The 14061-nt window shown below is 29.1% G+C and overlaps 1 protein-coding gene across 3 annotated transcripts; it reads left to right on the top strand.

Annotated features, from left to right (window-relative positions):
• Positions 1 to 1350: 1350 nt before the first annotated feature.
• Positions 1351 to 3366, top strand: LOC106384858 (transcription factor bHLH77). 3 transcript variants are annotated; one of them, XM_013824772.3, is made up of 8 exons: positions 1351 to 1556; positions 1661 to 1975; positions 2060 to 2212; positions 2294 to 2428; positions 2519 to 2593; positions 2687 to 2791; positions 2871 to 2949; positions 3053 to 3366. In XM_013824772.3, the coding sequence occupies exons 2-8, from the start codon at positions 1685 to 1687 to the stop codon at positions 3094 to 3096; spliced, it is 882 nt and encodes a 293-aa protein (XP_013680226.2). In that variant the 5' UTR covers positions 1351 to 1556; positions 1661 to 1684; the 3' UTR covers positions 3097 to 3366. The 3 variants fall into 3 exon arrangements, with proteins under 3 accessions (XP_013680226.2, XP_013680223.2, XP_013680224.2); XM_013824769.3 differs by having other exon boundaries at positions 2054 to 2212; XM_013824770.3 differs by having other exon boundaries at positions 1366 to 1556; positions 1678 to 1975; positions 2054 to 2212.
• The last annotated feature ends 10695 nt before the right edge of the window (positions 3367 to 14061 follow it).

The following is a 14061-nucleotide window of genomic DNA, read 5'->3' as shown; positions in this document are numbered from 1 at the left end:
AGGTAGAAATCAACATAAAAGTAAAGACTAATCTCTTTGTGACGAGGCCGGAATATTTTAATTTAAAGAGTTGTTATTGGTTTATATGATTTAAATATAAAGTTTCGGTGATGGTTTATTTAAAAAATTATCTTAAACTTGGTTTGGTCTGTTATAATTTTTATTTATTATGTATTTTCATGAATTGATTTGGAGAAAAACATTATCCTTATTTATTATGTATTTTTAATTCAATTTAATTTCTGTTATGAAACTGCTCAATATGGTATTACAACTCAATAATTCTAAAGTTAAAACAAAGTTTAAATCGGTTTTAAATTTACAATTACTTTATACAAAACCTAAATTAATAAAATAAATGAATTTTAAAGTATAACAAGGTTTAGTTAACTTTGACCCATCTTACTGATCATTCTATATATGATTTCTTTTAATAACAAATTGTGAGTTAAATTATATGAAATATTTTAGACACAAGGCAATCAATAAATTCAAACGATTTTAAATTTCTTACCAATTTAATAGTTTAAAATTGATTGTAGTATATATAACAATTTATATTCAAATGTTATTGTAATTTTTTTAATTTAATTAAAACTTATACGAATATCCCGGGCGTAAACCCGGGAAAAGCCTCTAGTATTTTATAACAACTTGATATATTAGATTTGAACACTAACCTGTGCCGGTGATTTCTTCCAAAAAATTGATTCTTAGATATTTATATGGAATTGAACTAATTTTTACAGATATCTGTCTTTTTAAATTGACACTTATGTAATTCAGTGAATTCACAGAAGAAGTTAAAAAAAAAACAAAACTCATATTAGTGAAACATAAAAGAGAACGAAAGCAGAGGTAGAAAATGAAATTACTTATATAGAGTCAAATAGTAAACAAATCGAGAACAGAAAATCTAATCCCCTTTCATCATTTTACAATCGATGTTGCCTATCTTGTTTTTGTGATTTGTATCAGCCGTAAAACTTAATTTTCTTTTGTGCATATGAAATCTTAAAGATAATTAAAATGTACGTTAAATCTTTAACAACGATAATACATTTAAGAGGTCAACATTTGTATTCGTTATTTTACAATCGATAAAAATTGTAATGTTAAAAAATGTTAAATTATTTAATAAAAAACATTATTATAAAAAACTCAATAGGTTATCATCTATTTTCAATACTAAAAACACATGTATCATATTCAAGATCTAAAAACGTTCCACGGTCAACTCTCAGTTACTGACTTTAGAGATTGGAGACAACAAACCAAACCCCAAATGTCTTAACTTCTTAATTACTGTACTCAACTACTCGTTAATACTAGGTTTTTTTAATTAATGTCTCTCTCTAATCATTACACAGGGATCTGTGAGCATCAACTGTTCTTTTGTCAGTTTCTGAAACCCACATTCATCGCTAAACGTCACCGTCTCCTCTTTGATTGCTCCGTGATTGCTCATCTTCAAGCCTCTTTTCTTTTTCTTGTCTCAGTCCCATTTCCGAATTAATAGATCCATCCTTTACATAACTCGACGAAGTTGAACAAAGGTAACACCTTTTTTTCTCAGAAGAAAGAATCATCTACAAAGTTTGTTCCTTTCCGGATTTTTACCTGTCGATTCTGTAGAAACTTTTCTCATTCTCGTCTGCAGTTTGTTGTTGTCTTTAGATTGGTTATGGATAAGGAAACAGAGGAAAACCTAAACTGCTTATTACCCTTTGGAGATGGAAACGACGCGATGATGATCAGTGACTTTGTTGGAAGGTTTTGCGACACGCAAGAGATATCACTCCACTCAATCTCCGACAATTTCCCTGTTGGATTCCCGTATCTCGGTCACTTCGGACACAGTCAGGTTCAGGAGAGCAACAAGAGCTCGTTACTGGATCCAGGTTCGGTTTCTGGAACAGGTAAGACCAGACCCAACTCCAGGAAGAGGAAGGAGTCTCCAGCTTCCAACTCCAAGGTTTTAGTCTTGGGAATTAATGTGTATTCATTCGTTTTCTTGAATTCTAAATTCTAATGTTTCTGAGTTAATGTTCAGATGCAGGAAGAGAACAATGCAGCTGTGGCTGGCAAGCAGAATGAGACTGAAAAGAGCGAAAACAAGGACGAGGAGAAACCTTCTGAGCCATACAAGGACTATATACATGTCAGAGCAAGAAGAGGTCAGGCAACTGATAGCCACAGTATCGCTGAAAGGGTATGGAAAAAAAACTCAAATATGACTTGAAAACGTAAATATTGCTGGTTTGTGATTTGTGACATTCAAGTTTGGAATTAGGCGAGAAGAGAAAAGATTAGTGCGAGAATGAAGTTGCTTCAAGATTTGGTCCCTGGTTGCAACCGGATTACTGGAAAAGCCGTCATGCTTGATGAGATTATCAATTATGTGGAGTCATTGCAAAGACAAGTCCAGGTATACTGTCTAATAGTAATCCGCTTTATATGTTTCTTAAACATGGGGCTGTGTGTTTATTATACCTGAATCTCTTGTTTACTTCTCCAGTTCTTGTCTATGAAGTTAGCAACTATAAATCCAAGAACGGAGTTCAATACTGCTAATGCTATGTTATCTGCAGAGGTATTCTTCTGCTTTATGTTAATTCATTCATAACAAAGACTGGGAGAATGTTCTGTAATTGTATCTGATGAGTAGATTATGTATATGTCTTAGATGTTGCAGCTGGGAGAATCATTATCTTGTTCAGAGTCAAGATTTCCTTCAGAGTATTTACCTGTTGGCAAGAACATTCTTAGTGAAGGATTTGTTCAAGCTGAGGTACTTTAATGTCCGCCTATATTGTATACAGTCTTACTGTATTGCTTCCTCTGAAAAGCTTACTTTTGTGTTTTCTTAGGCGCCAGCTTTCTGGGAAAACGATCTGCAGAGTATTGTTCATATGGGTTTCAGAGATTATCAGCAACAGAGCATCAACTGTAAGCAAAAACATAAACAAAAATTTACATTGCAGAATATAAACAATGTGAAGTTTTGTTGTGTGATATCTACTTACATTGTTATTTGGTTATATGTGTCAAGGTTCTGAACCTACGGTTCAGATGAAAATTGAGCCAGAGAGATGATCTTACTTCTCTGTACATTGTCAAAACAAATGGTGAACGAACGGAACTGAGTAATGAGGGTCTCTGGAGTTAAGACTAATTCTTCTTGTGTCTTTTGTTTAATTCAAAAGAATAAAAAAATTCAGTGTCTGTAAAAAGAATAGTAGAACAAATCTTGTTGTATTATTATTACAGAATAAGCAGATTAAGTTTGTTTTAGGATGGATCAAATCCAAGCCCTTCCCTACTTGGATAACCTGCAATCAAAGAAGAAGACAATATTTTTGTTTACCTTGATAAAAGTTTTTAACTATTTATATGTACTAGATCTTTTATCCTTTTGTATAATTAAATTTTTATTTAATAATTTTATTCTATATTACTATTTGCGAAATGGTTATTCACCTTTGAGCTTAGAAGTTAGAGCGGCTAAAGTTTTTATTATTCTTAATGAATAATTTGATTTGTTAATATATAATTAAGCACAAATTAAAAATGAATTTTATTTATTTGATAATTATCATTATCTAAAAATAATTTCTATTGTGTTATAAAGTTTTTATTAAATTTAATGAATAATTTAATTTGTTAATATATACTTAACCATAAATTAAGAATCAATTTTGTTGATTTGATAATTATCATTATATAAAACTAGTTTATATTTTGTTATTCAAAAAAAAATATTTTACATCATAAATGTTTTAAAAATTAAAAAGAGATAAATTATGTATATATTTTTGTATATAATTTTATGTATACATAGGTGTTTTCATGTTCTTATGCGATAAAATATAAATGTGTATAGTAATTTATTTATACCACCTTCTAATCTAATAATATTATAATTGAACATCTTAAAATCCCAACTACAATTTGAATTTTAAAGATTTTGAACAACACAAGACACATGAATATGGTGATGTTCTCCAAGTGACAAATTTAAATTTATTCTACACAAATTATGTTCCTTAAGTCGAAATTATCTAAAAGTAACAGTCAAACACGTTTTAAAAAATAATAAGAAAATACATTTATTTTAAGAGTTCATTTTTCAAACATTTAAGCTCCTTCTCTAGGCCCTCCATTTTTATTATTATTATTATTCTTTTATCTTTCATCTACGGTTTCTTACTATAAAAATGTATAAAATAAATGAATTACTTCTGAATATTGACTTAGCCGATAAAAAAATAACCGTAATCTACACTATACCAAAAGGATATTTTTCTTAATGTTCCAGGTATCCACGTACTTTAAAAATAATCAACCAATCATGAATGTTTAGTTTGCCACGTCATACCTGCTTTGGTTGAGACAATTTCGCGAGCCTACTCATTATGAGATGGTGTAGTCGCCTGTTAGGTTAGACATATAGCTTATTGATCGTTCGATGATCCTTGAGTTGGAAAATCCAACCTCCCTTCTTTCTAGAACCAAGTTTTGGAAACCTAAAGTTACATTGTCGATTTTAGTTAATGGAGGGAAAGACAAGATTTTCGATTTTCTTTTAGGATTCGGATTATCTGCATAAATACACGAATACGAAAAAGAAAAAGATAACAAAATATCGATGGTTAATTGCACAGAGGCGTTTTATAGAATAATATGAATTGGGATACAGAGTTTCACCAAAAATAGGATGAACATGAAATCGTTAACAGTGGAGAATCACATAACAAAGCGGAAAACGTTCTAAGTATGAGACTTGCTAATCTTGCCACCGAAGTTCTAAATCCTCCTAAATTTCTGGATCACGGCGCTCCTCACTTTAGCTCTCCTTATATATGCTTGCTAGGTCGACTGGCCTTTCTTTTTCTGCCTATGATCGAGTTTATCCTTTCGCGGAAATATTTTATTTTCTCGTTCTTCATGATTATCCTTCTGAACTTGACATTTATCTTCTTTCGCGAATATTTGATAAACCATCATAGTAGTTTTAGACTTATTCTCATCTAAAATCGTAAGTGAGCTTTTGCCGCATTTTTGACTTTTCAAGCTGAAACGTTTTTACTATTTCTTTTGAAGGGATCGCCTTCCATACGATGTCAGTTTTACGAAATAGTGAAAACTAATCGTATAGTCGAGATAACTATGGTGTTAAGTTAATCATTATCGTTTTATATGATTGATTCTTCAATCGAACTTATACGAGAAAATAAGAGACAGTTTGATCGAGACTCGTAGAAATAGCTAAGAGCGGGTTAACCGGGACCGGTCGCCTGATGGCGAGTTGGATTGGTCTATCCAACTTAAGGGTAGTCCAATTTGAGGTTATCCGCATGATGTGGTCATTGCTCGAGAGTTTTCTAATTAGGATTTTTCTGATATTAATGCTAGAAAATTTCTTTAGAAGATACAATCTGGGACGTTGATTTCGAGATTATCGTTTCTTGCCGCAACATATATGTAACTAATCATATTTTAGTGTGTCTCATATTGTTACAGCCAAAAACATTTCATGCCATTTTAGCCAGGAAGGAAACTAAAGTTTGCAGCGATGAAGTCCTCACATTACATAAACGAGAATCAAGCAAATTGGTAAATATTATGTTTAATATATTTTAGATCTATGACTATGATTGACTTTGATATTATCAAAGTTTTAAAATATTTTAAGGTTTTTTTTAACACTTTATTTTATTGATCTGATTTATAACATGTTACACCATAGAAGAATGACAAAACGACAGAGAATTTCCACACCAAAAGCTAGCAATGACAATCACAAATGCCACATTAGCTATACCTATACCAAACTGGTCTTGTTTCAAATAAATAGATTAGGTGTTCCCATTCCCACAATAGCAGACGGACTTCTAATACCTTTAGCGAAAGCATGACAATCATTCTCATCATCTAGATAGGTCTTCTTCTTCATTGCATTTATCAAACTTGTCCAAAATTAGCTTCAGCCAAGCTACCATACAAGCTCGAATTACAAAGTAAAAATCAGATGGATAGCCTGGACTGATGCTTCAGATCCACTATCACCACCGCAGAATCACAGACTCAATGAAACAATGGAAACCATAACCAATCCCAAAATAAAATTAGATCCAACTCGTCAAACGAGAAAGAAGGACGAAAGCACTACAATACCAATTATTATAGAAAACTAAACTGCTTTAAAGAAAAGCATCGTGTAGCAATAATTTATCATGAGGACGAGACCCAAAACGTAACCTAAAGCCTGTGAACATGAGTAACCTGTTGCTAAAAGAAAAACGCTTCAACACCACTCCTAAGAAGAGACCAACACAACCAAACAAGGCAATACAAATCAAAAACGAACAAGACCAGCGCCTTAGATCCGCTTTGAATTCTTGCACGATGTCGCACAATAATTGTAGATGAAACCACACCACAAGACACCGAGATCTGAGAAGGAAAAACAAAAGAAACAATCTAGAAAGGAAGAAGAGCCCCTCCGGCGCCAGCGAAAACCGCCAGTCACCGGAGAGACTGCAAGAAAGTTGGGAGGCGGCGGGGGAAGTTACAGAGAATTGAAAAAAATATATTTTAAGGTTAGCTATCATTATAACTCCCTCTCCAATTTCTTCATCGGTGTTTTTTTGTCATTTTTTTGTAAGTGTGTTTTCCATATTTTCTTTTATGTTGCTTTTCATAAAAATAAACAAAATATACATTTGATTATTGGTGAAAAGTTCATCTTTTAAAACTCTATTTAGTGGAATTAAATAGTTTTCATTTTATATTGTAATGTTTGTTAAAAAGAAATTTTTTTATCACAACTATTATCATATACTAGACGTGAGTTGCCGTAAGCAATTTGTACTCTTTCCAAATTTATGCAAGCTCCAAAACAGGAGCATTGGGATGCAGACATTTGTGTGGTACAATATCTGATATGGAATGGCAAATTCTTCAGAAAAATTTGTGTATAATGTTACTTTAAGGCAATGCAGACTTTAACTTTGAGTGCTTGGTGTGATGCAGATTGAGGAGCATTTTCCATCACACGAAGATCTTTTAAACGGCATGGTTTATTCTGTTAGTTGGGTCACTGGTTTCTAGGAAAACATTCAACACAAGACATAGACTTTCGCTCGTAGACGGAGGCAGAATACAAAGCAATGTCGGATACAATTAAAGAGATGATTTGGTTGAAGAGTCTACTGACTACATTTGGCGTCTGCTTTGACAAACACAAACCAATTAAGATTCATTGCGATAACACTTCAGCTATTCATATGAGCAGCTAATCCCATTTTCCATAAAAGGACAAAGCATGTTGGAATTAAGTAACATTTCATAGGATATTAGGTGTTTTCATGCACCACTTTTAAAATTTAAATTATATTTTAAAATAACATTTCGGTAATTTTATATTTTATTATTTGCTTTATTTTAATAATATTTAATAATATTTACAAAAATATTTAATAATATATATATATATAACTAATTTTGAAAAGTTTTTACTCAATCATATTTCTAAACAAATTTAGATATTAAAAAAAACTAATGGTATTGAGATTAGAAAATTACAATTTAAAAAAACTGCATAAATTTTGAAAACTTTTTTAGTAATAAAATGATATAACTTTAAAAAAAAATATTTTAAAATATTTTAAATATTATTTATTTCTATTTCTACTATTAATGATGATCTATGAGTAATATTTCAAAAACTTTACCGAAAATATAAATCAACATTAAATATAAATGTTCATGACACAATTAACTTCAAGTCATGTCAGCATTGTTAGTATTTTATGTCACAGTATTTTTTTTTTCAAAATAAATGTGATGATGACACATGACAAATCACTTCTCAAATAATATCTAAGGGATGAGATCGTGAGAGGTTTTGTTACAACAAAACATGTTTCGAAAAAGAAACAACATGCCAATATTTTTGACGAAGGCACTTGATAAGAAAGAAGGGATTTTCAGTATTTCTTATCAAGTTGGAGTTCAAAACCTACACTCTCCAACTTAATAGAGGGTATTGAGATATGTACATATCTACATTAGTTATGATTGGATATGATCGTATATTCTGTGTATCTATATTTTAGGATAGAAACCTTTGTTAAAATAGAAGAATCTTGGACCTAAGACTCAATACATAAAAAATTTCCATGTACTTTGTTTTCTAGCAAAATATTTCCAATTTCTACTAATTCTTTATAAGAAATCTAAACTTTCCAAAATTCTGTGACTTACCCACAAAAATTTAAATTCAGAATCAACAATACATGTATATATATATATAATTGATTGGTAGGCAAAACGAAAAAGAGAAAAAATTTTATATAGACTGAAAAGTTTGGTGAACGAAAAAAAGGAAGAAAATGGATCCAACTTCCATCCCATTCTTAGCCATTACCGCGTGCGTTGTGGGACTCATCATTATCGCGGGTATTGCAGTTTGCTGTTATTGGTCCAAGAATTAAAATCGAGTACTGAATAACTACTCCCTCCGTTTTTTAATATAAGTCGTTTTAGAGAAACTTTTTTGTTCCAAATTATATGTCGTTTTCGGTTTTTTATGTAACATTTATTAGTAATTAATGTTGTCTGACCAATGATAATATATCTTCTATTTTTCTATTGGTTAAATTGTGGTTAGGTAAATAATTAATGATGTTTTTGTTTCGAAAATATAAGAAATTAATGATTTTCTTAATCTATGTGCATAGCTTCAAAACGACTTATAATAAAAAACGGAGGGAGTATTATTTTGTTACAAATTAATTATGTCTTTTTTGTTAGTTTTCAATCAAGTTTTGTTTCGTTTAATGATATTGTAATTCTATTATATTTACATAATTAAATTATGGTTTGATGTTTTAAGGAATCAAATCATTAAAGCATTTTCATCACTTATTTGATGTTTTCCATATAGTGTACAAATTATAACCAAAATCAAATGATTTTTTTGCTTGCTATTCATGAGAACTCAAAGCTCACAATTCCACAAATATTGAAAGTAAAAAATATCAAAAACATTAAGACACTTTCAGAGTTCTCTCGACTCTAGCCTGACCAGCACGAGAAGAGAGGATGATACCAACAATAAGACCGTACAGCGAAAGTGCTTTAGCAAATATGAGAATCAGAATCATTCCACAAAGAGCTTTGGTTGTTGTGCATTCGCTCTGCAACCACACAAAAATCACGTCACATTATTACAAAGCCAAACACATCTCTAAGTGGCACATGACAAGCAACACACATCACAATAACGTTTCTGTTCAGCTTCATAAACATGATCATTAAGAGAACATGGGTTTTATCAATTACCTGACACCGGCATCGCCGACGATTCCAATAGCCATACCGGCGGAGAGACCGGCAAGAACACAAGGAGACCACAAGGAGACCGGAAGAGAGATGGGCATAGCCATCGAATAGATAGATAGTAAGACTTGCCTTTGGGTTGATTCCATTACTGATGATATATTATGTAACTATATACACACACATACGTTATAACTTAACGTAGCTATATAAACTGAAACCGAGGTTGTTGTTTACTTCTGAAACAAAACAAAATCAGATTTTTAGAAGATAAAAGTCAACATCACTCATAGCTGAAGACCTAAAGTACTCACCTTTTGACAACAAACAAAGACCCTTCAACATCCTTACGGCTCTGATTGAAAAGGAAAAAACCACACAGATCAGTCAGTAACAAAGCAGACGTCAACAACCTCATACGATTAGTGATTGCAACTTACCCATTGACTGATCTCAATGTTGAATTCATAGAAGGTAGCATGAGCTGCTGTGATAAGGATCTCCTCATGAAAGGATTGATCCGCTGGAGACCTGTGAGATTAAAGAGGATAACTCCGTTACATGTATTGTTTCAGAGAGTGAAGAAGAAGATGAAAGAGTGTATTAGAAAACGCCGTGTTTCATCAAGTATACCCTTATGGGCTAGAGAAAGAGATGATTTGGGCCCAACAGACCGCAAAGCCGTACGAATGCAGTTTTTTAAAAGAATGGGACACGTGGCAGCGTTTCCTCCACCTACTTAATGACGTGACAGCACCAGGAGGAAGGAAACACTACTTTACTAGGTACTAGGGTTGGCCCGCCCTACGGGCGGGATATTAGTTAATTTGATATTCACTAAATGATCGAGTTGAAATTTGTTTTAAGATTCAAGAATTTGGTTATTTGTTATGTCTTACTTATTAGTATGCGGTGGTATAGTTGTTTTTCGATTATTCTTGCTTTGGTATTGTATCAAATTAACTAATTGTCCAACTCATAATTATAGATGTACAAATGTGGATTTGTGATAAAGTTTGATGACAATACTGTTTTTTTTAATTCTTATTCATAGTGGAGTGTGCATGTGTCAGAAAGAGGCATATAACAACTTTTATGTTTTTATGTATGGATTTTAAATATATATTATTTTGTATAATGCATACTTGCTCTACAACATTTGCTTGTAGACTAAAAAAATTGTTTTCTATATTTTTAAAAGAGAAAATATTTAGTCTAGAATATAACATGGACATATGTATTGACTATATATAGAAGTTGAGTGTTATTTTGAAATGACATATGTATAGAGATTTTTCAACCATTACTTCACTGGCACAAAACATTTATAACTGTAAATACCTTCTTTTAAAAGCAAAACTAATAAAAGCGTGTACAACAAATGTATTTTGATATATATTATATGCATCAAGTTATAAAGGTTGGAAACATTGCAAAACTGTTTGGAGCAAAGTTTTTAACTTCACGATCTTCATCTTGATGTCAGTTCAGTGTCGGTCCTGGCCACAAGTAGAAGAAGCATGGGCTTCCAGCTGACACGATAATAAGTATTTTCGCGGCCACGTATTTATAAAAAGTGACTTTAGCCTAGTGGTTCTAAGAGAAATTACCAGTGCTAGAGGTGCTGGGTTCAATTACCCTTAACTGCATTCATTTATTTTGGTCTTAAATATAAAATGAGACACGTGTCACTCCCAGAACGCACGAATTGATGACGTGGCTTCACGGGAGAGAGGCGAACATTTCTTTATATATATAGATTTTGCCCACAATACGGACTTAAACATTTTCATAAATTTTTGAAAAGTTTTTTGTATATTATATTTATTATACTAAAATAAATCTTAAAATAACTCAATATTCTATTTTTAATATATAATTTATATTTTTTAACTTTATACTAAAAGACTTTTTCAGATAACAATACAATACTAGATTTTGACCCGCGCAGGCGCGCGGGTGTATATTTTGAAAAATATGTTGATATTTGTTTTTCATGTAATTATTAGGATTTGGAAAAATGAATCCGAGGAACATAACCGATACCGATCCAAAGATATAGTACCAAACCCAAACATAAATTGATTAAATATTCTAATTATTCAAAATTTTGTTATTTAGAGAACCGAATCTGATCCGAACCGAAGTATTTGGGTATCCGAATTTATCTAAAAATAGATTTATATACTTATATATATTAATTATTTTTAGATTTAACGTATATAAAACATCAAAAATGATACTTTTAAATTGGTTTAAATACTTGAAAATATATATAGATAGTCAAAAGTAAATATCTGAAATAGTTAAAGTATACTCAAATCACCAAAAATACTTAAAATAATTATTGATTTCGTATCCAAAATTTTAAATCAAGCCAATTGATATGTTAAGCTTAAGTATTATGACATATGTTATTCAAATTTATACGTAATATATTATTTTATTTATACATTTTGAGAAATTTAAAATATATAATGATTTAAGACTTTAAAAATAATTTAAATTAGTTATCCAAACCCAAACCAAACCCGCAAAGATCCAAATCGAACTCAAACCAAAATTTAGAAACATTCTAATAAGGCTGAAATCTTTGACCCCGAAAACCTAAAATACAAACCGATCAGAACTAAACCTGTATGGGTATCCAAAAGCCCATCCCTAGTCATTATTATATATCATATTTTATCATCATATAATTAATCGTATTTTATATGTACCATCATATAAGTAATCATATAATTAATAGTATTTTATACATACCATCATATAAATAATTACATATATTATATTTTTAAAACTTAATATGAAATATGAAAACCATAATTTGAGTTGGTATTTCAAATTGGGCTTTGTATTATATTTTTCTTATATATATTGACAATATTTTTTTATAATGGTTATTGAAAAATAGTTTAGTAAAATCCATTTTTGAATATATGTATATTTTTGAATCAATTTTTGATATAAATCAAATTTGAATTATTATTTTGATTTGAAATATGTATATAAAGTTTAAATTTTGTTTTATGGTTAGTTTAGAAAAAAAAATTTTAGGGAATTAGATTGACCCATTTTGGTATATTTTAAAAGTGGCCTAGATAAATTTCAATTTTTTAAAAAAACATAAGCCCATTATTGTTTTTCTTAATAGTACTATCCTTGTTTTCAAACAAAAATATTTTTTTTAAAAGACTTCAATCCATGTTTCCAAACACTCCAAATTTTTAAAAGTCCTATTCAAGTCTCCAAACACTCCAATTTTGTACTTGAGTTTTAATAAGATAGATATATATATATATAAATTATTTTTTCTTAATTATATTTTTAGATTTTGGATTATTCAATATTCTATTTTTAACTATATAATTAAGAATTTTATTTGATTAATATTTAGTTATATAATTATGTTTTTAACTTACTAAAAGACTTTTTCAGATAACAATACAATATATATAGACATTATCTCTTTTTAAATTATATTTTCAAATTTTGGATAATTCTTACTATTATTAATTTTAATCAATTATCTTATCAAATAAATTAAAATTTCGATTTATTTTCAAATTAATTTCGTTTTAATCAATTAAAACAAATCTTAAAATAACTCAATATTCTATTTTTAATTATATAATTAAAAACTTTTATTTGATTAATATTGAATTATATAATTTATGTTTTTTAACTTTTTACTAAAAGACTTTTTTCAGATAAAAATACAATATATATAGATATTATCTTTTTTTAATTATAATTTTAGTTTTTGGATAACTCAATATTCTATTTTTGATTATATAATTAATAATTTTATTTGATTAATATTTAGTTATATAATTTATGTTTTTAAATTTTCACTAAAAGACCTTTTCAGATAACAATACAATATATATATATGTATATTATCTCTTTTTTTAAATTATATTTTCAGATTTTGGATAATTCTTACTATTATTAATAAGTAACTCGTATATATAATTGTATATATAATTCGTATATTTATATATTTATAATATTTACTCATTATTTATTTTTCTATATATTGAGTATTTCTCTTTCTTATAATTTATATTTAGTTAATATCTATATTTTATATTTTAAGATAAATGTTTAGATTTTAATGTAGTTTTCCATTTTTAATGTAAAATGACAGTGTTTAATAGAAGAACTTGGACAAATAGTCAAATAGTTATATTTATGTTTTTTTTTCTTTTTTATAAAATGGTAATGTTACATTATGGAGATAAGCCGTTTTTTTTAGTGAAAAATGGTAATCTTACATATGTTTAATGTAGTTTTTCTATTTTTTTTTATGTCGTATGTTTTCATATTATTGTTATTTTTAAATGTAAAATGGTAATCTTACATATGTTTAATGTAGTATTTCCATTTTTTTATGTTGTATGTTTACATATTATTTATTATTTTTGAAATAGTAATGTTAAATTATGGAGATAAACCGTCTTTTTTTTAGTGAAAAATGGTAATCTTACATATGTTTAATATAGTTTTTCCATTTTTTATTTTGTATTTTTACATATTGTTTTTTAAAATAAAAATATAAAATGGTAATCTTACATATGTTTAATGTAGTATTTCCATTTTTTATGTTGTATGTTTACATATATTTATTATTTTCGAAATTATATATAATGTTTTTTGTTTTTTTTAATAAAACGGTAATGTTACATTATGGAGATAAGCCGTCTTTTTTTAAGT

The sequence above is a fragment of the Brassica napus genome, unplaced genomic scaffold (assembly GCF_020379485.1).
Source record: "Brassica napus cultivar Da-Ae unplaced genomic scaffold, Da-Ae ScsIHWf_1459;HRSCAF=2050, whole genome shotgun sequence".
In the NCBI taxonomy this organism is placed as follows: Eukaryota; Viridiplantae; Streptophyta; class Magnoliopsida; order Brassicales; family Brassicaceae; genus Brassica; species Brassica napus.
The sequence above is the reverse complement of the archived record's forward strand: the minus strand, read 5'-3'. Positions and strand labels throughout refer to the sequence as shown.